Genomic DNA, 25,272 nt, shown 5'->3' on the forward strand with positions numbered 1-25,272 from the left:
CAGATGTATCAGATTCTGCTCAATGGATTCCATGCTTTTCACGAAGGAGACACTGGCTCTAACCAGCGTCTAGGAAGCCGGCTCAAGGCGCAGATGAATGTGCAGGGAGTTTCCCATCAATCCCTTCGGCTTGCCTAGTCCTTCTCATAGTACCTCCCACAGTGCTCCGGGGCTCCCTTGTCACGTGATCGGGGTGGATCCGCTGAGGCAGAGGGAAGTTGATACGCAGTTTGGGTGGCTGGGGCTACTACGCTTTCCTTCCAACTCCCGACTCCCGGGCTTGCGTAATCTCGCGCTAAGTTGGGAGTAACTTCTCGCGAGAGCTAGGTCGGGATCCCTCCAGGTCCGCCTCCGTGGTGAGGAGGAGGAGGAGGAGGAGGCGGAGGTGGAGGGAGAGGGAGGAGGAGGAGGCCCCGTCGCGGCCTTCGCCGCCGCCAACGGGGCTGTCCCTGTAGCTCCCGATGGAGTTTGAGGTCGTGAAACCTCCGCCGAGCTCTGCCCCGGCGAGACGAGGCGCCTCCGTCGCCGAGCCGCGCCGTCGCGGGGCTCCCGGGAGCGGCCCTTAGCGACCCCACCCGGGCCCCCTCAGGTAGGGCGGGGGCGGGCACGATGCGGCTCGGGCCCCAGCCCGGGTGCCTGGTCCCCGGCGGTCGGGCGGGAGACCACTCTCAGCCCTGAGGCCTGTGAGCTGTCGCCCCTGGTGCCTCGAGGGTTGGGAACTGAGGGCCGCATCTGACACTCGGACGGAACCCGGGCCCTGCGGAGGCCCCTCTCTCTGGTAGGGCTTTTTCGATGCGGAGCGACCGGCTCAAATGGCCACCTTCCTTCGACACTGGCTGAGCGGACGCCTCTGACCCCTAAGGAACCCACCCAAGCAGAGGCCCGGCTTCACTCTCCCTTTCCTAACCAGATAGTAAGGGGGTTTAGAAGAGGTCCTCGAAAACAAGTCCTCTCCTAGCTTTTCAGCTTTCTACCCTGGGGCTTCCCGAGACCCTAGCATAGGGGATGGTGGAGGCGATCTGAGTGGTAAATAGGAACCCCGGCCAAACAATGCCTTGGGAGGGCTTAACCTCCCTCGATGGGGATGGCTGGACCTGAGTGGTAGCACAGGGGTTGTGGCTAGGAGCAATAGCATGAAACACAGCCAGGGAATTCTGCTATGGCTTTCTTCTTTCCCTCTCTGATTTTTACTTCTTGGTGTAGCCTCTTGAGGAGACTCTTCCACCATCTTAGAAGAATGGTAGAAAGCATCTTTGTTTCTCAGAGAAGCAGCTGTACTTTTTTCTATCCTTAGCTTTCAGGATGGGAGAAGATAAGGGTAGCTGTCATTTCCATCCTTCAAATTACAAGGCAACAGTTTAAGATACCGGCGGATACATCCTTCACACCAAAATTGACTCAAGTAATCACTGGCATAAAGTAAATCTAATCCAGTGATTTATTTATATTTTCATAACCCTTGGGTTCCCTTTTTAATTCGTCCTCTCCCTTTTTTTCATTTCTACTCTCCCCCTACCCATTGTGGGTGGGTGACTTTGTATCCCAAATAAAGTGCTTTAAGTAATCTTTTTTCCAATTTTGTATTGGCCAAACTTTAAGTTCCAATAGGAACTTTTAGTTAACCTGAGAAAGCTAACGTTGCTACACCACAGTGGTAAAATGTCACTCAAAAGCAAAGAAACAAATGTTAGCCGGTGCAGCCTTTTAATGGTTAAACATACAAACTTAGTTAAAAACTTTTTACAATATTAAGAATATTAATAGATTCTTCTTTTTAAAACACCTTTTGTCTGTCTAAAAAGCTATACCACTGTTCTAGCTTCACAAGCCTTTCTTACGTTGTTTACTTCCACGTTCAATTTTTGAAGAAGTAGAGGTCACTACATCCTGTTAAAGGAAAAACAGTGTAAATACTGTTTTCCAGTATTGGCATTTTCATTGATTTGGAGATTCATGTTTTCAAAATTTTAGAGTTTGGAAAATTGCTAGAGGATAGAATGTAAAACATATTCTAGTTAGTTTAGAAAAAGCAGATGTTATAATTCAAACAGGCACTTGTTCTGTGAGGATTTAATTACACTCGTGTTCATTAGTGGATCCTTTGAGTTACCCCTGATCTGTTATTTCTGTTGTGGCAACCTGACATGTAAGAAGACTTATGTCCTTTGTTCATATATTTTTGTTAAATCATACTCTGCTTTTGTATTTGCTGTCTTCCACTTTGAAAAAACCAAAAAATTCCATTTTGGCACAGCATTCTTCTTTACACTTAGGATTTTATATTCAAAAATTGAACTTCTACATTGTTTGCAATAACTAAGAACGCTAAAAAAAAAAAAATTTATAACAAGGTTGTAGTAAGTACTTATTGTTTAATTTGGACTGTGTTGGAGTTTCACTTTTTAGTGATGGCAAAAGGAAGCATGGGTAAAATAAAGCTAGTTGAAAATTAAAAATAAGTTCGTGTTTTGCATCCAGTCTCATGAATGTTATGATCAGCGTTTTCTAATTTTACTAAAGCTTTAAGTGTGTGAGTTTAACCTCAATTTCTTGATAAAAGTTAGTTTTGAGTATTACTTTGTAATCTTAAATATTCTAGAGTTGCACTGTCCAGTGCTAGCCAGTGGCCACATGTGACAGTTAAGGATTTGAAATGTGGCTAGTGTGAATTGAGATGTCCTGTAGGTGCAAAATACCATATTTCAAAGACAGTACTAAAATTTTTTTAATATCTCAATAATTTTCATATTGACAACTTGTTGAAATGATATTTTGTATAAACTGGGATAAATAAAATGTATTACTAAAAATAATTTTACCTATTTTCTTTTAACTTTTTTTTTTTTTTTTTTTTGAGACACAGTCTCTCTCTGTCACCCAGGCTGGAGTGCAGTGGCACCATCTGGGTTCACTGCAACCTCCACTTGCAGGCTCAAGCAATTCTTGCGCCTCATCCTCCTGAGTAGTTGAGATTACAGGAAGGCACCACTACGCCAGGCTAGTTTCTGTATTTTTAATAGAGATGGGGTTTTGCTATGTTGGCCAAGCGGGCCTAGAACTCCTGACATCAAGTGATCCACCCACCTCCCACCTTGGCCTCCCAAAGTGCTGCGATCACAGGTGTGAGCCACTGCACCTGGCCTCTTTTAACCTTTTTTAATGTGACTACCAGAAAATTAAAAATTACTTGGATTATAATGGCTCACATATTTCTGTTGGACATTACTATTGTAGATCAGCATTACTCTTCCAAGAAATATATTGGAATAAAAGTAGATGTATAAAAATCCAAAACTTCCAGATAGATTATCCTGTTACAATCAGAATAATTAAAGAGCTAAGGACTTTGGTAATATGAAGGATGAAGTTATCCATTGGCTATTATTTGATAGGCAGAAGTAAGTTCTATCTCAAAGTATTTTTCTAGTCATCACTAATATTAGTTATATTTGTTAAAATAGAAAGATGGCTCATGCCTGTAATCCCACCACTTTGGAAGGCAGAGGTGGGTGAATCATCTGAGGTCGGGAGTTCAAGACCAGCCTGACCAACATGTATAAACCCCATCGCTACTAAAATTACAAAAAATTAGCCAGGCTTGGTGGCGCATGCCTGTAATCCCACCTACTCGGGAGACTGAGGCAGGAGAATCACTTGAACCCGGGAGGCAGACGTTGCAGTGAGCCGAGATCCTGCCATTGCACTCCAGCCTAGGCAACAAGAGTGAAACTCCGTCTCAAAAAATAAATAAAAAAGAAGTTATCTCATTACTGCCCTATTAGAATGCATTGAGGCCAGGCGCAGTGGCTCACGCCTGTAGTCCCAGGACTTTGGGAGGACAAGGTGGGTAGATCACCAGGTCAGGACTTTGAGACCAGCCTGACCAACAGGTGAAACCCTGTCTCTACTAAAAATACAAAAATTAGCCAGGCATGGTGGTGTGCACCTGTAATCCCAGTTACTCAGGAGACTGAGGCAGGAGAATCACAGGAAACCGGGAGGCGGAGGTTGCAGTGAGCCAAGATCGCACCACTGCCCTCTAGCCTGGGCAACAGAATGAAAAAAAAAAAAAAAAAAGAATGCATTGGAAGTTATATCTAATAGTTATTTTAAAACTGAGTTCAACCCCATAGTGTATTTAAGAAGTAAAATTTGAGTCATATATACTTCACACGTTAACAGCAAATTCACACATTATAGCAGTCTTTTAAATTGCAATTCAATTCCTTTTTCTCCAATGCAGAGTTTCTAGCTTACAAGTTGTTTCCATTGGTGTTTTGGTTTTTACTTGTCTTTTAGCTTGAGATCCAAATTGTACTTATGCTTTAAATATCAATTTTTTAAGAACAAAACTAATTATTTTTAAGTATTCTAAACTGGGAAGTACCGTGACAGTCCATTTCAGTAGCTTATATTCCTCACATGGGTTAACTAGAATGAAAACAATGATTGTTTTAATTAGAAGAACTAAGCCCCAATGTTTACATTTTTATTAAGAGAATTGTTAAATGCTATATACATATATGACAATTAAAGAAGCATAAACTTTATTCCGGCATTTTAAAATCAGATGCTGTAGACCTGAACTGGCTGCATAATATGGTAGACTAATAAGAGAAAATGAAAGTATTTAGCTGGCTCTTATTAAAGCAGTTTGTAATTTGAATCATATAAGAGGTGCCTATTATGCTTCCTGTTTTGTGTGTCAGCACTTATAGCAAGGAACTTGCAGTCTGGAAAACTATTTGAGGGAAAAACTGTTTATGGTCCCACCGTTAATTTAGCATTTCTCACTCCTATGCTTTATCTTATTATCTTTCTTCAATTTTTGTAACTGGTAACTAAAATTAGTTGATACAAATAATTAGAATGTTTTTCTTAAGGAATCACTTTAGGTATCTTGAGTTGTAGGCCTTTTAATCCATTTTATCTCAGTTTGAAATGTTTTCATTATTTGGGAAGAATACTTCAGTAGTAACTATAAATATTCATAGCAATTTAGACTTACATAGACTCAAATGAGTTGCATAAAATGTATTAGTATAGGTCTAGAAGTTTTGCATTAATATATAGTCTTTGTGCTCCATGGTTCATTTATATGCTTTTTCAATTATAAAGACCATAGAATATTTACCATTTTTGGTAGTTACAAAAATATTTTCTAGGTAAACATTTGCAAAGTGCCTGTTTTGAAGGAATGAAGTTTCTTCTGTGTTTCAGATAAAATTTTATATTGTATTTATCTTAATTAAGGAATCTAGGATTTACTGATAATATCACTGAAGAAAAACATTTTTAGAAAAAGCATTTCTTACATCTGATCGTGTAAGGGAAGTTTAGTTCATAATTTACTATCAGAAAGTTAGACTCTGACACAGAGAAGAAAATTTGGTAGAGTTATTGCCAAAATTTTGGCAGTGTTTTTTCTTTATATCTTAAAGGTATTAATTCAATTTGTGGTAGAAATTAAACTTCTCAGCATTAATTATGTTAAAACCTCTGATGTTTATATGCCTAAATACTAAGGACTATTGTAATATAAAACTATTAAGTGTGCTCTGGTATAGTTTGAAGCAGTTTAAAACTATGTAGTAGGTAACAATATGAAAGATAGCATTTTTCTGTTTAGTTGAAACTCCCCCCCAACCCCCTACTTATGTGCTTTAATATAAAGCATTTGAGAAAGGCCTTGGAAAACTAAGGAAAAGGTATTTGCTCTTATTTTGTACTACCAGGTGGCCTGTGATACCCTAAACCACAGAATTAACATTTCCAAACAGGTGGTCATTATGAAAAACTACATGCAGTGTCCTGTTTTCATAAATATTTAATCAGTTCAAGTTATTAACTAAATTAGGGCTTTCAGTAGATTTAAGATGAAATTCATTCTTCCTCAAAGGCCTCTCATTGTATAATTCTGCAAACCAGAAAACTGAATGTTAAAAATGTTCAGTAGTTTTAGGGAGTGATGTATTCACCTGCTCAGTGCTCATCTCTAAAGTTGGAAGGAAACTAATTGGTTTTTAGATTGATAGCATTAATAGATGTGGTAATTTGAGGATGAAAGTTGTAAAATAAATTATAACTTGGAAGATTTGGTTACTTTAAAGATAAGATTTTAGATAATTTGCGTTAGAGGTGTTTGAGAAAGTTTATATGTGGGTGCTTTTTACATAGCAAGCCCTGTAATTCATTTTTACCAAGTTTTTTTTTTTTTTTTTAATCTTGGTTTTTGTGAATATAAAAGCACAGGTCCAGGCACGGTGGCTCATGCCTGCAATCCCAGCACTTTGGGAGGCTGAGGCAGCCAGACACGTAAGGTCAGGAGTTCAAGACCAGCCTGGCCAACGTGGTGAAACCCCTTCTCTATGAAAATTAGCCAGGCATGATGGCAGGTGCCATCCCAGCTACTTGGGAGGCCAAGGTGGGAGAATCACTTGAACCCAGGAGGCAAAGGTTGCAGTGAGCCGAGATCGCGCCATTGCACTCCAGTCTGGGTGACAGAGCAAGACTGTCTCAAAAAAAAAAAAAAAAAATACAAAAAAAGAAACACAATAAAGGCTAATAGAATTTTTTTGTTTGTTGGCATAATGGAGAATACTTTCAGTTATGTATTTTTTCTCTCCTGAATGTGACTACATTTTTAAACATCTAATTTCTGTGGAACTAATATATTTGGGTTGGTAAACATTCCTGTGAAATAAAGTATTGGTTGTTTAATTGCCCTAAATACCTAGATTTCTTGTTCACCAGAGAACTTTTGTCAGACTTATATAAGTCTTGAATTGGAAGATAAAGAAAATCTGGGAAGTTTAGTGTGTTCAAATTAGTGTTGCTTTGCTGCTAAATCTTTTACTTTACTAAAATTGTGGATTTTTTTTTTTTTTTTTTTTGAGACAAAGTTTCGCTCTTGTTGAACAGGCTGAAGTGCAATGGCATGATCTTGGCTCACTGCAACCTCCGCCTTCCAGATTCAAATAATTCTCCTCCCTTAGCCTCCTTAGTAGCTGGGATTACAGGCATGTGCCACCACGCGTGGCTAATTTTGTATTTTTAGTAGAGATGGGGTTTATCCATGTTAGTCAGTCTGGTCTCGAGCTCCTGACCTCAGGTGATCCTCCCGCCTTGGCCTCCCAAAGTGCTGCAATTGTAGGTGTGAGCCACCATGCCAGGCAGGAATATTTTGATCTTAGAAACAAGAAAAATTCTCTCACTGTTTTTTTTTTATATATACCTTTTCAGTTTTTAATCATGCCTATATAACTTTTTAGAATAATGTTTTTTCTTCTACGTCTTCCTCATTGGACTTTACAGTTTTGGTTATGTATATCAATCACTAAATAATATAGTTTTATCAGAAGTATTGTAATGAACAATACACGATTTTTAAGACAATTTTTTTGTTGGTTTTACTTTGGCACTGTATGTTGTGGTCAGCATTATTCTTTCATTTATGAACAAACAACTCTCTTAATCATCTCTCACTCATCACAGTCTTCTCTTATATGTTGATTTTCAGTACCTCATTTTGCTTCCTAGCCAAGTCTTGTCAGAGGTTTCTTCTTTCAGGTGGCAAGGCTGTTTTCTTCACACTTGAGTCTCTACAATATTATTTGGAAGAGTAGTTTTCAAAGTTTACTAACTCCTGGCCATACCTTATTATGTTTTGGGGTACTGGTTATCCAAGGGAAACAAAAAACAAAACAACAAAACAAACACCCCAGCAGTCCAAAGTAATTTGTGTTCCTAAAAATGGAATATGGAAAGTTAATTTGCTTGTTTGATGTGGTCATTGAGAAAAAAACATGAAAGCTTTGATGATTATTATGTGAGCAACCAATATAAATACAGTTTAGTTGAAAGGAACACTATTAAGGTATTGTTTCCATGCAGAATTTCAGAAATTTAATTAATTCAGTAAATAGGTTTTTTAAAAAATACATCCAAATGTTATGAAATTATTCAGAAGTATTTTGGGTCTGAAGCCATTGGTTGATTTAAGCAATTAACTCTTGAAAGGTGAATGATGAATATGTGGTTAATTCATACTTTTGTCCATTTCTAGCTTACAAAACACTACACAGCAAAATAATGATCTGCTAGACTGCTAACCCGAGCGTCCAGCTTCCACAATGCCTGTGCAGGCAGCTCAATGGACAGAATTTCTGTCCTGTCCAATCTGCTATAATGAATTTGATGAGAATGTGCACAAACCCATCAGTTTAGGTTGTTCACACACTGTTTGCAAGACCTGCTTGAATAAACTTCATCGAAAAGCTTGTCCTTTTGACCAGACTGCCATCAACACAGATATCGATGTACTTCCTGTCAACTTTGCACTTCTCCAGTTAGTTGGAGCCCAGGTAAGTGTTCAAGATTTTACTATAGGTTGGTGCAAAAGTAATCGCTGTTTTTGCCATTATTTTAACGGCTTGTCCAGCCTTCAGGCCACATGCGGCCCAGGACATCTTTGAATGCAGCCCAACACAAATTCATAAACTTTTAAAACATTGTGAGTTTTTTTTGTGATTTATTTTTATTTTTATTTTTTTAGCTCATCAGCTGTCGTTAGTGTTAGTGTATCTTATGTGGCTTTTTTTTTTTTTTTTTTTTTTGAGACAGAGAGTCTCTCTGTCTCCCAGCCTGGAGTGCAGTGGTGTAATCTGGGCTCACTGCAATTCCCACCTCCCGGGTTCAAGTGATTCTCCTGCTTCAGCCTCCCAAGTAGCTGGGCTTACAGGCAAGCACCACCATACTCAGCTTATTTTTTTTGTATTTTTAGTGGAGACAGGGTTTCACTATATTGGCCAGGCTGGTCTGGAACTCCTGACCTTAGGTGATCCGCCCACCTCGGCCTCCCAGTGTGCTAGGATTACAGGCATGAGCCTCTGCACCCAGCCATCTTACGTGGCCTTAATGGCAAAAACTGCAATTACTTTTGCAGCAACCTAATAATTTGTTACATGAAATAGTTATTGAACTTTGTTCAGTAATAGGTATAAAGTATGTTTAGTGATCATTACGGTGTAAAAAATAAATCTCAGTGTACCTGATTTTCATGATTGTATTCTGCGAAAGATTTTCTTTAGATAATGTCATATCCTTATACAAACCATAGATTATATTATAGTTACATATTTCTTTAATTCTGGGGCTAAAATTTATGTATGTAAGTGACTTTGGTGGATAAGAAATGTTTTTATATAAGCATACATGTTTGTTCACTAGGTGATATGAAAAGAAATGTAATCAAAGCTTTGACCAGAAACAGGTTTTTCTGTTGTTGTTGTTACTCTTTTTTTCCCTCACTTAACTTTTTGTATAATAGTGCAAATGAAAAAATAAGGTCTGTGTAGGGATGTTTATATGGAAAACCAAAAACCAATGTGTCAGTAATAAATTCTGCATGATTTCTTATGACCATATGCTATATCAAGCTTATCTGACTTTCAGGCTGCATGCAGCCCAGGACAGCTTTGAGTGCGGCCCAACACAAATTCGTAAACTTTATTTTTTTTTAAGCTCATCAGCTATTGTTAGTGTTAGTGTATCTTATGTGTGGCCCAAGACAGTTCTTCCAGTGTGGCCCACAGAAGCCAAAAGACACCTCTGAGCTATGTGATGCTTGAGTCGAACATTAGGGGAAAAAAAAAAGAACATGTGCTATAGAATTCGTGTTTGTAATTATTTTATTGAATCAAAGCAAGACTCTAGATTTGAAATAACTTCTATTTAATGAGGGTCTACTTTACATTAGGTTTGACAGTAAGTATTCAGCATTTATTATTACTAATTCTTACCATAGCTTTTCAGGTGGTTATTATCCCCATTTTACAGGTTACAAAGAAGATGAAATTCTATACATCATGTACTACATATTAAAGCCAAAAAGGAATTATTTTTCTGATTTGATAGAAAATCCAATAAACCAAAATACTTCATTCATTCCCTTAGTATCTTGAATTTGAAGTCCTCCTTGTAAAGCACAAAATCTCTTTTCAGTGTTTATAATCAAGTTACACACCATGAAATCAAGGTGCATCTACAATCGATAGTGTATCTTAATTTAATTAGCAATGTATTTTTGTTAATGGAGTATAAAATAATGTCTCTTGCAAACAATAACATTTTAGGTTTGATAAAATACAAACTTTTTGTCAGAGTACTAGCTAACCACCAGACCCAGTGGCTTACGCCTGTAATCTCAGCACTTTGGGAGGCTGAGGTGGGCAGGCTGCTTGAGGCCAGGAGTTCGAAACTAGCCTGGGCAAGATGGTGAAACCCCATCTCTACAAAAAATACAAAAATTAGTCAGGCGTGGTGGTGTGTGACTGTAGTCCCAGCTACTTGGGAGGCTGAGATGGTAAGATGGGAGGTTCATTTGAGCCCAGGAGGTTAAGGCTGCAGAGAGCCAAGATTATGCCACTGCACTCCAGCCTGGGTGATGGGAGTGAGACCCTATCTCAAAAAAAAAAGCAAAAAAACTAGCTACCATTTATTTAGCATTTGCTATAGGTCAGTGGGTACTGTGTTAATATCATTTGTAAATATTATCTCAGTTGGTCCTTAAATTGCCTACAGATATTTACAATGTGACTTCTGTTACCTCTTCTACTACTGTTCTTATTCTGCTTAAGCTACACTGGCTTCTTAGCCAGTTCTCAGATATACCAAGTATATTGCCACCTGATGGCTTTTACAGTGACTGTTACCTTTGCCTAGAATGTTCAGTCTGTCTCCATTTTCTTTTTTTTTTTTTTTTGAGATGGACTCTCTCACTGTCATCCAGGTTGGAGTACAGTGGCGCAATCTCGGCTCATTGCATCCTCCACCTCCCAGGTTCAAGTGATTGTCCTGCTTCAGCCTCCCGAGTAGCTGGGATTACAGGTGCACACCACCATGCCCAGCTAACTTTTGTATTTTTGGTAGAGATGGGGTCTCACCATGTTGGCCAGGCTGGTCTCGAACTCCTGACCTCAAGTGATCTGCCCACCTTGGCCTCCCAAAATGCTGGGATTATTGGTGTGAGCAACCGTGCCTAGCCTCTCCCTTCACATTCTTTATTCGCATCTCACAGTTTTCAAGGAGCCAGTCCTGACCACCCTAATTAAAATTGTCACCCCTCGCTAGTATTTCCAGTCCCCCTTATCTTTGCTCTATAATTTCACCTCTTGAAACACTACGTATTTATTTATTATGTTTTTAATTTATTGATTGGCTGCCTCTTCTACTCTCCACTAGAATGTGAGCTCCACAAGGGCAAAACATTTTGTCTGTTTTGCTCATTGATATATCCCTGGTACCTATAACTGTGCCTAGTGCATGGTAAGCTCTCCATAAATATAAATATTTGTTGAATTATATTGCACTTTTGTAGTGACACTACAAAATACAGATTTTCATCTTCATTTTGCAGATATGGAAATTATGACTTGGAGCAATTAAGTAATTTACTCAAGGTCATTCATAGAAGTAGCAGAGCTGCAATTTTTACCCAAGTTTTGACCTTTGAATGAAAACACTGTATCTTATAATGCTTATCTTAAGTAAATAATATAGTGAAAAGGTGATAAGTGCTATGGGGGGAAAAGAAAAAACAACTCTGCCTTTTTTCTCCACTCTTTAATTTTGAAATTCTTTCAGACCCACAAAAAAGTTGCAAGAAATACTATTCAGAGAACTTGTGTAACTTTCCGCAACTTAACCTAGTGTTAACATCCAACACCAAGAAATTAGCATTGATATAATACTGTTAACTTTCTGCTTCTTTTCTTTCTTCATTAATCCACACAGCTCCTGCTATTAAGTATGTTATTTTTTGTTGTTGCTGCTGCTGTTGTTATTTTGAGATGGAGTCTCGCTCTGTCACCCAGATTGAAGTGCACTGTGCAATCTGAGCTCACTCCAACCTCAGCCTCCTGGGTTCAAGAGATTCTCCTGCCTCAGCCTCCTGAGTAGCTAGGATTACAGGCGTCCACCCCCACACCTGTCTAATTTTTGTAGTTTTTAGTAGAGATAGGATTTCACCATGTTGGCCAGGCTGGTCTCAAACTCCTGACTTCAGTTAATCTGCCTCCTTGGCCTCCCAAAGCGCTGAGATTACAGGCCTGAGCCACCATGACTGGCCTTATTTTTGGTTTGTAGAAAGCAGTTTGGCTAGGTGTTTGACTTTAATTTTACTTAAATGGCTTTCATGTATAATCTATGCATTATAATTTTATACTCACCAAGATTATTACCAAGTACATAAATAATAGTTGCATGAGCTGAATGAATGTATTTCTGCAACACTTCTTTTTTTTTTTTTTTTTTTTAAGGTACCAGATCATCAGTCAATTAAGTTAAGTAATCTAGGTGAGAATAAACACTATGAGGTTGCAAAGAAATGCGTTGAGGATTTGGCACTCTACTTAAAACCACTAAGTGGAGGTAAAGGTAAGTTCATAAAATGCATTTTTACTGATAAGTAGGGCTTGGTGGTACATTTACCTTGAATGACTTGATGTGGATACCCTATTAAATTGTGGAAAAGGAGTTTGCTTGAGAAATGCCTTGAAAAATGTATAGATTGAGAAAATTATCTTGTCCCATTTTCTGAAAATAACCAATATTGTCATTAAGAATTCAAGCTGGGGCCGGGTATGGTGGCTCATGCCTGTAATCCCAGCACTTTGGGAGGCTTAGGTGGGCGGATCACAAGGTCAGGAGATAGAGACCATCCTGGCTAACATGGTGAAACCCCGTCTCTACTAAAAATACAAAAAATTAGCCAGGCATGGTGGAGGGCGCCTGTAGTCCCAGCTACTAGGGAGGCTGAGGCAGAAGAATGGCGTGAACCCAGGAGGTGGAGCTTGCAGTGAGCCGAGATGGCACCAGTGCACTCCAGCCTGGGCGATAGAGCGAGACTCCGTCTCAAAAAAAAAAAAAAAAAAAAAAAATTAAAGCTGGGCGTGGTGGCTTCATGCCTGTAATTGGAGCACTTTATGAGGCTGAGGTGGGTGGATTTCTTGACCCCAGGAGTATGAGACCAAGCCCATCTCTACTAAAAATACAAAAAATTAGCTAGGCTTGGTGGCACATGCCTGTAGTCCCAGCTACTGAGGAGGCCGGTGTAGGAGAATCACATGAGCCCAGGAAGTTGAGGCTGCAGTGAGCTGTGATTGTGCCACTGCACTCAACCTGGGCAATGGGAGTAAGACCTTGTCTAAAAAAAAAAATTTACCAGAGTCACTGCATCTTGAAATTTGTACAGTATTTGAATTCATTGTTTAATAGTGCTTTTATTAATATAATATTATTAATGTAATAACAGACAGAATACTGTTAGAAAAATGAAAGCGCATTACAAGGGACTCATTAGGAATTATGGCTTAATCGTTAAACACAGATAATGAAAATTGACTTTTATTTTTAATTGGAAAAACTTTAGCTCCCTTTGTTTCCCTTTTCCTAAAGGTGTAGCTAGTTTGAACCAGAGTGCACTGAGCCGTCCAATGCAAAGGAAACTGGTGACACTTGTAAACTGTCAACTGGTGGAGGAAGAAGGTCGTGTAAGAGCCATGCGAGCAGCTCGTTCCCTTGGAGAAAGAACTGTAACAGAACTGATATTACAGCACCAGAACCCTCAGCAGTTGTCTGCCAATCTGTGGGCCGCTGTCAGGGCTCGAGGATGCCAGTTTTTAGGGCCAGGTAAGATAGGTTACTATCTTTTTTTTTTTTTTTTTTTTTTTGAGACGGAGTCTTGCTCTGTCACCCAGGCTGGAGTGCAATGGCCGGATCTCAGCTCACTGCAAGCTCCGCCTCCCGGGTTCACGCCATTCTCCTGCCTCAGCCTCCTGAGTAGCTGGGACTACAGGCGCCCGCCACCACGCCCGGCTAGTTTTTTGTATTTTTTAGTAGAGACGGGGTTTCACCGTGTTAGCCAGGATGGTCTCGATCTCCTGACCTCATGATTCGCCCGTCTCGGCCTCCCAAAGTGCTGGGATTACAGGCTTGAGCCACCGCGCCCGGCCTGATAGGTTACTATCTTACCTTTTTTATTAGTAAGGGGCTTGAGGATGCCAATTTCTGGAGCTCGGTGAATCCTGAGACTCAACCTGTCTTTATATGTACAAATATTGATATAATTAAAGATAAATTTGTTTTTGTTGTTATTGCTGTTTTGTTTTGTTTTGTTTGAGACAGTGTCTCACTCTGTCACCCAGGCTGGAGTGCAGTGGCACAGTCTTGGCTCACTGCAGCCTCGACATCCAGGTTCAAGCAATTCTCCTGACTTAGCCCCTTAAGTAGCTGGAACTATAGGCACACACTATCACACCCGGCTAATTTTTCTATTGTTTGTACAGACAGGGTTTCACCATGTTGGCCAGGCTGGTCTGGAACTCCTGACCTCAGGTGATCCGCCCGCCTGGCCTCCCAAAATTCTAGGATTATAGCCACTGCACCCAGCCAAGATAAATCCGTTTTTATTAATCTTAATTTATATGATAGACAGTGTTTTTGTATTTTAAAACAAATTTCTCATTTAAGCTTCAATTGCCGTCAAGATAGGCAATATAGCTACAGTTTTACAAATTAGAAAACCAAGTTAGAGGCCTAAGATTGAACACATAATAAACCAAAGAAAGGTAAGCTGTTTTTTGGTCTGAAAAAAAATGTTTAAACTCTTAATCGTTTTTAGGGGATAATTCTTTATGATTAGTGTTATCTATGTTCTGTCTTAAAAAATCTTCACCTATACCAAGGTTATGAAGTACCCTGCTGTGTTTTCTTGTAGAAGGTTTATTGTTTGAAATTTGTGATTTAGAACTACAGTTCAGGTAGAATTTATTTTTGGAAAGGAAACTTTAATAAGTGATATTGGGACAACTAGATCAAAATGTGGAAAAAGACAAAATTAGATGCATTTCTTATTCTATATAAACTATATAAATTACAAACATGTCAGAAATCCTTATTAAAAATAAAAATAAATTATATAGTAATAAAAACCAATAAAAGAATATATTTCTGTATAACCTGTGAGTAGGGAACATTTTTCTAACTTTAACTCAAAATCTAGAAACAAGGGGAGAAATTGATATTTGACTGTATAATTTTTATGTTTAATTTACATCACAAAAAAATTATAACCAAAGGAAAAAGAAGACCAACTGGGGAAAATATAAATTATGTAACAAATGTACACAGAGGGCTAATATAACTAATATATACGATATGTCTAAAAATTCAGAAGAAAAAGACCAACAACCAATTGAAAAATTGACAAAAGATGCAAGAAATACCATTTCTCACCTATCAGATTGGCAGAATCTTAAAGTCTGAAAATATATTCTGTTGGCAAGGGTGTGAGGTACTCTCATCCAGTAGTTATGGGCATGCAAAGTGGTGCAAGAGAGGAATTTGGCAACATCTGAAAATATTACCTCTGTGTTTACCCTTTGGTCTAGCGATCCCACTTCTAGGAATCTATCCCAAGGAGACAACGGAAGGTATAGAATGCATAAAGTTATAAAAGCACTATTTGTAATAGCAAACATCTGGAAACAACCTGAATGCCTATGCGTAATAAGGTACTAGTATAATAAACTGTGGTATATCCTTCCAGTGTAGTACTATGCAGCTGTCGAAAGAAATGAGGAAGAAGTATATATTCTGCTAGGGTGTGACCTCCAGATATGTTGGTAAGTTAAAAAATAAAAGCAAGGTCCAGAATGATGTGCTCAGTATAGTACTTTCTAAGTAAGAGAAGGAGGGAGAAAATCCAACTTATTTGTTTAAATTTTCCAAAAGAAACAATGGTTAAAAAAAAAAAAAAGACTAATACCAGTATGTAGAAGAACAAGGAATCAAGGGAAAGCAGACAGGGACAGAAACTATACCTTGTCAGCTCTATCTTGTTTTGTACTTTGGAACCACATAAATGTTTTATGTAATTATAAAACAACTTTAAATATTTTTTTAATTTAATTTAAAATGATTAAAATAATACCTAAAAATAAAGCTAAAACAAGTTGGTAGAATATCCATTCGAGAATGAATTATTTCAGGTTACTTTAGAACACAGTGTTTTGAATTTTATATCCCTAGTGGAATATACAATAAATCCTAAATTATGTTCATTTGTCATATTGTTCATAATTCTACTGGTATTGTTATTTAGAAACTTAGACACACAGTAGCATAAAACAAGTAAGCAAATAATTATGTTAATGCCACCAGAATCAAGACTTTCAGCCTTTAAAAAAAAAGATACAAGGCCGGGCACATGGCTCACACCTGTAATCCCAGCACTTTGGGAGGCCAAGGCGGGTGGATCACCTGAGGTCAGGAGTTCAAGACTAGCCTGGCCAACATGGCAAAAACCCATCTCTACTAAAAATACAAAAATTAGCCAGACATGGTGGCAGGTGTTTGTAATTTCAGCTAGTTGGGAGGCTGAGGCATGAGAATCGCTCTAACTTGGGGGCAGAGGTTGAGTGAGCCAAGATCATGCCACTTCACTCTAGCCTGGGTGAAAGAGCAAAACTCCGTCTCAAAAAGAAAGAAAGAAAGAAAGATACAAGTATAAAATCAAAGATTTAAGTAAAACTCCTGCAGCCTTAAATTTGAATTGGCAATTTTAATACAGACTCATTTGCTTTTCTATTTCTAAAAAAATGCCAATGTCCATGGTCTGTCCGCTGAAAATGCTTAGAAGTGATGAATAACTGTAACACCCAGATTGTGCGCTTTCATATATACCATTTCCCACTAAACAGAGGCAGGGCTCTTTGGGTAAATGCCTTATTCCAGTCCTGGGATAGGAAGTCGTGCTGGGTGGGGAGAGGGGAAGCAAAAAAGCTTATAATCCCAGTACTTTGGGAGGCTTAGGTGGGAGGATCAGTTGACCCCCAGAGAAAGAGATAAGGGAGAGACAATTTTGTTGAAAGGACAAAGAATTGAACATGAAGGAGCTCCTACTAGATGTAAGTGGGGCAATTTAAACATCATAATGAATGACTCTAATGCATTGAAACACAGTATGTACAAACAATTTCAGGGACGATTCTGACATATTGAGGAAAGTTTCCTCTTTTAGCTGAATTAAAATTAATAGTACATTTAGAAAATGATACAATTAGAAAAATCACAATTTTGCATCCCCATATGTATTAGTGGGCTTCAGCAAGAATTATTTATGGCTGTTAAACCCATTTGATGAGAGGTAACTGGGGAAATTTATAATAGGTGGATAAAGTCTGAACCCACTGATAAATCTTAGCATTACTAAAAGTGAAAAAAATAGGCCTGTACTGTGTATATCTTGACATGATGCATGGAATAAGAGGTGCCCTTGGCAGCAAACAAACTTTACATGAATTAAGAAGGCTAGAGGACCACACTTAAAAATCTTATAGGCTGGGCACAGTGGCTCATGCCTATAATCCCAGAGCTTTGGGAGGCCAAGTCAGGCAGATCACTTGAGCCCAGGAGTTTGAAACCAGCCTGGGAAACATGGTGAAACCCCATCTCTACCAAAAATACAAAAATTAGCCGGGCATGGTGGCATGCACCTGTGGTCCTAGCTCCTCAGGAGGCTAAGATCAGAGGCTCGCGAAGTTGAGACCACAGTGAGCCATGATGATGTCACTGTGCTCCAGCCTGGGTGACAAAACAACACCTTGTCTCAAAAAATAATAATATATAAAAAATTAAAAATATTGTCAGTGCAAAATTATCAGATCTATAACGTGGGAAACTTTTCAGAAAAATTTTTCTTTAACAAATGGATTTTCTTTTAAATGAGAGGGTTAGAGGATGGTGGAGAATTGATACAGATTTTTTTCTAAAGCCTGTAGATACATCAATCAAAAGCAATATGTGAACTTTGGATACTTTGAGAAGACATTTTTGAGACAATGGGAGAAAATAGAATAGACTGAATATTAGATCACATTAAGAAAATAATGTGGCTGGGTGGGATGACTCATGCCTGTAATCCCAGCACTTTGGGAGGCCTAGGCACTGCATTGCTTGAGTCCTGGAGTTGGAGACCAGTCCGGGCAATATGGCGAAACTCCATCTCTACAAAAATGAGTCGGGTGTGGTGGCACATGCGTGTGGTCAGGAGGATCATTTGAGCTCAGGAGGTGGAAGTTGCAGTGAGTGCAATTATGCCACTGCATTCCAGCCTGGATGACAGAACAAGACCCTGTCTCAAAAAAGAAAGAAAATATATTACTTTTGTTAGGTGTGATGGTGGTGTTATATTAAAACAATTTTTTAAGTCTTATCTGTTAGAATTACATACTGAAGTATGAAGTACTTAAGGATGAAGTAATATATTGTCTGGGACTTTTAGATACTCCAGCCAAAGTAAACTACAAAAATGAGCAAGAGGTAGATGAAACCTGACTGGCAAAAGCCATGTTATGGGTGCATGTTATCTCTGCTTTTATGTATGTTTAAAATTTTCCATTATACAAATTTTTAAAATACTTCAAAAATCTACTTTTATACAGAATTAAAGAATGTTACCTTAGATGTTTCTGATGCTTACTTTTAAAGAAGCACCAGACTAGGTGTCAAATCTCTTTTTTCTACAGCTCAGAAACAAAAAGACAGCCTAATTTAAAAGTGGGTAAATAACTTGAATAGACATTTCTCCAAAGAAGAGACACGATGGCTAACAAGCACATGAAAAAATCCTGAGTGTATTTAGTTATTAGGGAGATGCAAATCAAAATCACAGTGACATAATTGTTTATACCCACTTGGCCATTATTTTATTTCATTTTTTTTGAGACAGGATCTTGCACCATTGCTCAGGTTGGAGTGCAGTGGCACGGTTTTAGCCCACTGTAACTTCAGAACTCCTGGTCTCAAGTGATCCTCCCATCTCGGCCTCCCAAAATGCTGGGAGTAGCCATAATTTTTAAAAATGGAACATAACAAATGTTGATGAGAATGTGGGCATGTAAAATGGTGTGCTGCTTTGGAAAATAATTTGTCAGTTCCTTAAAAAGTTAAACAATTACCATATGACCCAGCAGTTTTATTCCTAGATGTATACCCAAAAGAATAGAAAACAGATATTCAAACTAATACTTGTATACAAGTGTTTATTGCAGCATTATTCACAATAGTCAAAAGGTGGAAACAATCCAAATGTCCATCAAGTGATAAATGGATTAACAAAATGTATTATGTCCATAAATAGGCCATTCCTTAGCCATTAAAGGAATAAATGCATATATATGCTGCATGTGGATGAGCTTCAAAAATACTACATTAGGTTGGGCGCGGTGGCTCACACCTGTAATCCCAGCACTTTGGGAGGCTGAGGCAGGTGGATAAGTTGAGGTCAGGAGTTTGAGACCAGCCTGGCCAACATGGCAAAACTCTGTCTCTACTGAAAATACAAAAAAAATTAGCTGGGCATGGTGGTGCACATCTGTCATCCCAGCTATTCGGGAGGCTGAGGCACAAGAATCATTTGAACCCAGGAGGCGGAGGTTGCAGTGAGCCAAGATTGTGCCACTGCACTCCAGCCTAGGTGACAGAGCGAGACTTTGTCTCAAAAAAAAAAAAAAAAGAAAAGAAAAAGAAAAAAAACCCACGTTAAATGAAAGAAACCAGACAGCCTACTGTTGCCAGGGGCTGTGTATAGAGTGTATGAACAGTGACTGCTTAATGGCAATGACTTTCCTTTGGGGTGATGAAAATGTCTTAAATTAGACAGAGTTGATGGTTGTACAACATTGTGAAGATAGTAGATACCACTGAATTGTGCAGTTAAAATGGTTAATTTTATCTCAGTTTCTAAAAGAAGTCCTTGCTAGCAGAGAAACCCTGGGAGGTGAAAAAAAGAAAGAAAAAAAAAAGGCCAGGCGCGGTGGCTCAAGCCTGTAATCCCAGCACTTTGGGAGGCCGAGACGGGCGGATCACCAGGTCAGGAGATCGAGACCATCCTGGCTAACACGGTGAGACCCCGTCTCTAGTAAAAAAAATACAAAAAACTAGCCGGGCAAGGTGGTGGGCGCCTGTAGTCCCAGCTACTCGGGAGGCTGAGGCAGGAGAATGGCGTAAACCCGGGAGGCGGAGCTTGCAGTGAGCTGAGATCCGGCCACTGCACTCCAGCCCGGGCGAGAGAGCGAGACTCTGTCTAAAAAAAAAAAGAAAAAGAAAAAAAAAGACAAAATTAAAAAAATTTTTAAAGTCCTTGGTTCTATTAGATTGGTGCAAAAGTAATTGTGATTTTTGCCATTATAGTTCCAATTTTGTTGGTAACTAGATATGTTACCTTGGCTTAAACACTTAACTTCTCTGGACCTCAATAGCCTCACTTAGAAAAAGCGTTTGTATTTTGAATCCAGATAATCTTTCAGCTCTTAAGCTGTATTGTTTTGATTGATAACCATGTATTTGTAATTTGTAATTTTGAAATAATTTCGTATTTGTGGAAAAGTTGTAAGAATAATGCAGAGAATTTTTTGTATATTCTTTACCAACATTCAGCAGTTTCTAATATTTTGCCATATTTGTTATTTTTTCCCTCTCTTCTGAACCATTTGAGAGTAGGTTGCTTATTTTATGCTCCTTTCCTTTAATACTTCAGTGTGTTTCCTGAAAACAAGGATACTCTCTTATGTAACTATTACATTCATTAAATTTTTAAAAATTAATGATACAATACAGTACTATATACAATTTGTAGTTCATATTCCAGTTTTGTCAACTATTCCAAAAATATCTTTTATAGTGTTTATTTCCTTCAAGTGTAAGATCCAGTTCAAGATCACTTTCTGTATGTTCTAGTCATGTCTCTTTTTTGTTGTCTTTTTTTTTTTTTTTGAGACGGAGTCTTGCTCTGTCGCCCAGGCTGGAGTGCAGTGGCCGGATCTCAGCTCACTGCAAGCTCCGCCTCCCAGGTTTACACCATTCTCCTGCCTCAGCCTCCCAAGTAGCTGGGACTACAGGCGCCCGCCACTTCGCCCGGCTAGTTTTTTGTATTTTTAGTAGAGACGGGGTTTCACCGTGTTAGCCAGGATGGTCTCGATCTCCCGACCTGGTGATCCGCCCGTCTCGGCCTCCCAAAGTGCTGGGATTACAGGCTTGAGCCACCGCGCCCGGCCTTTTTGTTGTCTTTATTCTGGAACTTTCATGACACATATTCTTGAAAAATACAGGCTATTTATTTTACAGAATATTTCTTTTTTTTTTTTTTTTTTTTTGAGATGGACTTTCGCTATGTCCCCAGGCTGTAGTGCAGTGGTGCAATCTTGGCTCACTGCAACCTCCACCTCCCGGGTTCAAGGGATTCTCCTGCCTCAGCCTCCTGAGTAGCTGGGAGTACAGATGCACACTACCATGCCCAGCTAATTTTTGTGTTTTTAGTAGAGATAGGGTTTCATTATGTTGGCCAGGATGGTCTCGAACTCCTGACCTCAGGTGATCTGCCCGCCTCGGCCTCCCAAAGTCCTGGGATTACAAGCATGAGCCAGCGTGCCCAGCCTCAGAATATTTCTTAATTTAGAAATCTGATTTTCTCTAATGATTAACTTCAGATTATACTATATATTCCTAGCTATAAAGCAACATAAATGAAATTAATACCTTCTTTGGGTTTTGCATTCAGAGGCTAATATTTTTTTTTTTTCTTTTTTTTTTTTTTGAGACGGAGTCTCGCTCTGTCGCCCAGGTAGGAGTGCAGTGGCCAGATCTCAGCTCACTGCAAGCTCCGTCTCCCGGGTTCACGCCATTCTCCTGCCTCAGCCTCCCGAGTAGCTGGGACTACAGGCGCCCGCCATCTCGCCCGGCTAGTTTTTTTTGTATTTTAGTAGAGACGGGGTTTCACAGTGTTAGCCAGGATGGTCTCGATCTCCTGACCTTGTGATCCGCCCGTCTCGGCCTCCCAAAGTGCTGGGATTACAGGCTTGAGCCACCGCGCCCGGCCCAATATTTTTAAAATTATATGCAAAATAGTTCTAACAGGCAAAGTAACAGTCTCATGCATGAAAACAATACCATTTATTATAAGCCTGCTGTGGGTCCTTTGCATATCATTGTCAGAGTAGTACTGTGTATTTAATTTTTATATATTTATTTGAAATGGGGTCCGTCTCTGTTACCCAGGCTGGAGTGCAGTGACGTGATCACAGCTCACTACAGCTATAACTTCCCGGGCTCAAGTGATCCTCCACTTCGCCTCTCAAGAGCTGGAACCACAGGCGCATGCCACCATGCCTGGCTAATTTTTTTAATACTTAACATTTTTTGTAGAGACAGGGTCTCCCTATATTACCCAAGCTGGTCTCAAACTCCTGGGCTCAAACAGTCTTCCTGCCTTGGCCTCTCAAAGTGGTGGGATTTATAGGCGTGAACCACCACACCCAGCTATGTGTTTTATAAATGACTTTTTTTTTACCTTAACCTTATCATCATCTAATTGACTGTTAAATACAGAAGATACTTTAAGTTCTGTTAACTTGTGTTCTGATTGGTATTTAGTGGAAGAATGTTTTATTTATGGAAAGTATGTTTTATTTTGCTTGATTACCTTTTAAATAAACTATGTATGTGTGATGTCCTCTTTGTGCTGATTAAATATAGATTATGGGTAATGGGCCACTATAAACTCTAATACCCAAAGATGTCTCTGACACACATGGTCTGCTGGGTTCCTCATTTGTCATGAACTCATGTTCCTTTAATATTTTTAGCTATGCAAGAAGAGGCCTTGAAGCTAGTATTACTGGCATTGGAAGATGGTTCTGCCCTCTCAAGGAAAGTTCTGGTACTTTTTGTTGTGCAGAGACTAGAACCAAGATTTCCTCAGGCATCAAAAACAAGTATTGGTCATGTTGTGCAACTACTGTATCGAGCTTCTTGTTTTAAGGTAAGCACTAAGTATCTATATAAAGACATGCCTATTTGTGAGACAGATACTTCCTGAAATTCGTGTTACCTGGTCTAGAGGCCCTAGCAATGCAGAATGCTTACAAGAGTTGAGAGGAAACTTTCCTTCTGCATTGATTGCATCTGCGGTACCACCTTTTGGTAGTACTTGTTACTATCTGTTGGCAAAATAAGAGTATATATGTGAAGATGTCAGTAACAGAAAGAACATAAGGAAATCATTTGGTAAACTTGATTCTTACATTTAGTGTCTTAAAAGGAAATCAGGAACTATATTGAAAACTTCATAAGGAGTATATAAACTTTGTAACCCATTATTATTTTTGTTATCTCATTCTCTGTAGTGATTAGATTAATACCTTTAATCTGAAAATGGCCTACATGTTATCTCAGATACAAGAAGGAAATGGAAGGTTGAGGAGATTGGTCCACTCTGCTTTTAGATGTTGTTTTTTGTTTAGTGGAAAGGGTAGGGAAGAACCCCAATATATTTTAAAATGTAGTTTCATTGTCTAATAGGCTAGCAGGTAGTAACAGATACTGAAAGCAAGCTGAATCCTTAAAGTGTTTTTGTGATCCAAGAATGTAGGTTGCTGCCTGGGTCTTGAGAATGTCTCATGTACTTGGAAGTAGAAAGGCCTATTGGCTTCTATGAAAGTAAAACATTTAAATTTGAAACCAAAGCTTATTTAGGTTATTTTGTTGGTTTTATAGCTCCCAAGAGTGAAAATAGTACAGACAGAAAACTGTTTTCTTGGCAGACCCCTTAGTTTGAGATAACAGGTAATTGGTAATAGAAATGTGTTGGAATTAATTCATTTAACTCCACTAGTGAGACTTGGACACTATCTGCCTCATAGTCATAGTGTTTAGTTTCATGCTCTTAGGGCAACTATTGAAATTAATCTCTGGTTCCACACACAACCTCACTAGGCCCTGTAAAACTCTGTAACTTTTTAATATATAGTTTTTATTACTTAAGTAGAGATTAAAGCTATATACCCTGATGATAATTTCTGGGGTAGCAGAAAATTTCTTCTTTTAAGTGACAGACTTTCGCTCTGTTGCTTAGGCTGGAGTGCAGTGGCGCCATCATAATTCACTGCAGCCTTGAACTCCTGGGCGCAGGCCATCCTCCTGCCTCAGCCTCCCAAGAAAATTTCTTAATTATCATGTGGTAGTGCTAATATATGCGTACCTATTAGCTGGATTCCTTGCTTGTCTATCTTTATCCTCTCCTGTTACCAAAGTGATGTTTTTTAAAACATAAATCTAATCATGTCACTTCTCTGCTTAAAAATCCTAAATCAGCCCTGTACAGTGGTTTATACCTGTAATCCCAGCACTTTGGGAGGCCAAAGCGAGAAGATTGCTTGAGCCCAGAAAGTCAAGGCTACAGCGAGCCTAGATCATGCCACTGCACTCCAACCTGGGTGACAAAGTGAGACCCTGTCCTCCCCATCCCCTGTCCTCCCCATCCCCACCCCTGCAAAAAAAGTCAGTGGGTTCACATTCCCTTCATGATAATATCCAAATTTCCTACCGTAGTATATAATGCCCTCTATTATTCTTCTCTAGCCTGTATCGTACCTTAACCCTATGTGCTCTGCTTTTTCATGTTTCTATTTCACCACTTGGTGCTCTTTTAAAAATTCTATTTCTCCCCCTTCTTTTTTTTCTTTTTTTTTTTTTCTTTTTTGAGACAGAGTCTCACTCTGTCCCTCAGGCTAGAGGGCTATGGTGCTATCTTAGCTCACTGCAACCTCTGCCTCCCGGGTAGGTGGGATTACAGGTGCCTGCCACCACCACGCCCGACTAATTTTTGTATTTTTATTTGAGATGGGGTTTCATCACGTTGGCCAGGCTGGTCTCAAACTCCTGACTTCAAGTGATCCGCCCACCTCGGCCTCTCAAAGTGCTGGGATTACAGGCATGAGCCACCACCCTCGGCCTCCTCACCTTTCTTTGCTCAGGAAACTCATATTTATTGTGCACAAATCAATTCATGTAGCTTTCAGCTGGGAGAAGCCTTTTCTGAAATCCCTTTCTTCTTGCTAATTTAATTTCTTTTCCTCTTTGTTGCCATCAAGCCTTATAATAGCACTTTTACTGTAATTTTCTACTTATAAGTTTCTCTTTCTTAGCAGTGGCTGAAATCATTGAAGGCAGGGATTATGTATTTAGTTATGTAAGTTCTATTTTGTTCCAGAAAGAATTTGTGGTCAGGACATTATCTTATCTTTGTACTTTATTTGTGTGGTGTCTGATATGTAAGTATCCCCCAGCCTCCGTGAAAAAAACATAAACGAATCAGTTGAAGGGAGAAAGCACAGACCAATTCCGATGAGCTTCTTTTTCTCTTTTCTATTTCTT

At 39.1% G+C, this 25,272-nt stretch overlaps 1 protein-coding gene across 7 annotated transcripts in view; it reads left to right on the plus strand.

Annotated features, from left to right (window-relative positions):
• The first annotated feature begins 207 nt into the window (after nucleotides 1-207).
• The window catches only part of RC3H2 (ring finger and CCCH-type domains 2), a 56,290-nt gene continuing 31,225 nt past the window's right edge, over nucleotides 208-25,272 (plus strand). For 2 of the 7 annotated variants that reach the window (XM_023217213.2, XM_023217212.2), the window contains exons 1-5: nucleotides 216-589; nucleotides 8,066-8,363; nucleotides 12,318-12,435; nucleotides 13,456-13,689; nucleotides 22,704-22,879. In XM_023217213.2, the coding sequence (XP_023072981.1) occupies nucleotides 8,133-8,363; nucleotides 12,318-12,435; nucleotides 13,456-13,689; nucleotides 22,704-22,879 (759 nt within the window). In that variant the 5' untranslated portion in view covers nucleotides 216-589; nucleotides 8,066-8,132. Of the gene's footprint in view, nucleotides 590-8,065; nucleotides 8,364-12,317; nucleotides 12,436-13,455; nucleotides 13,690-14,344; nucleotides 15,684-22,703; nucleotides 22,880-25,272 lie in introns of those variants that run through there. The other 5 variants (XM_023217216.2, XM_023217211.2, XM_023217210.2 and 2 more) reach the window with 5 other exon arrangements.

This window comes from Piliocolobus tephrosceles, chromosome 14 (assembly GCF_002776525.5).
Source record: "Piliocolobus tephrosceles isolate RC106 chromosome 14, ASM277652v3, whole genome shotgun sequence".
NCBI lineage: Eukaryota > Metazoa > Chordata > Mammalia > Primates > Cercopithecidae > Piliocolobus > Piliocolobus tephrosceles.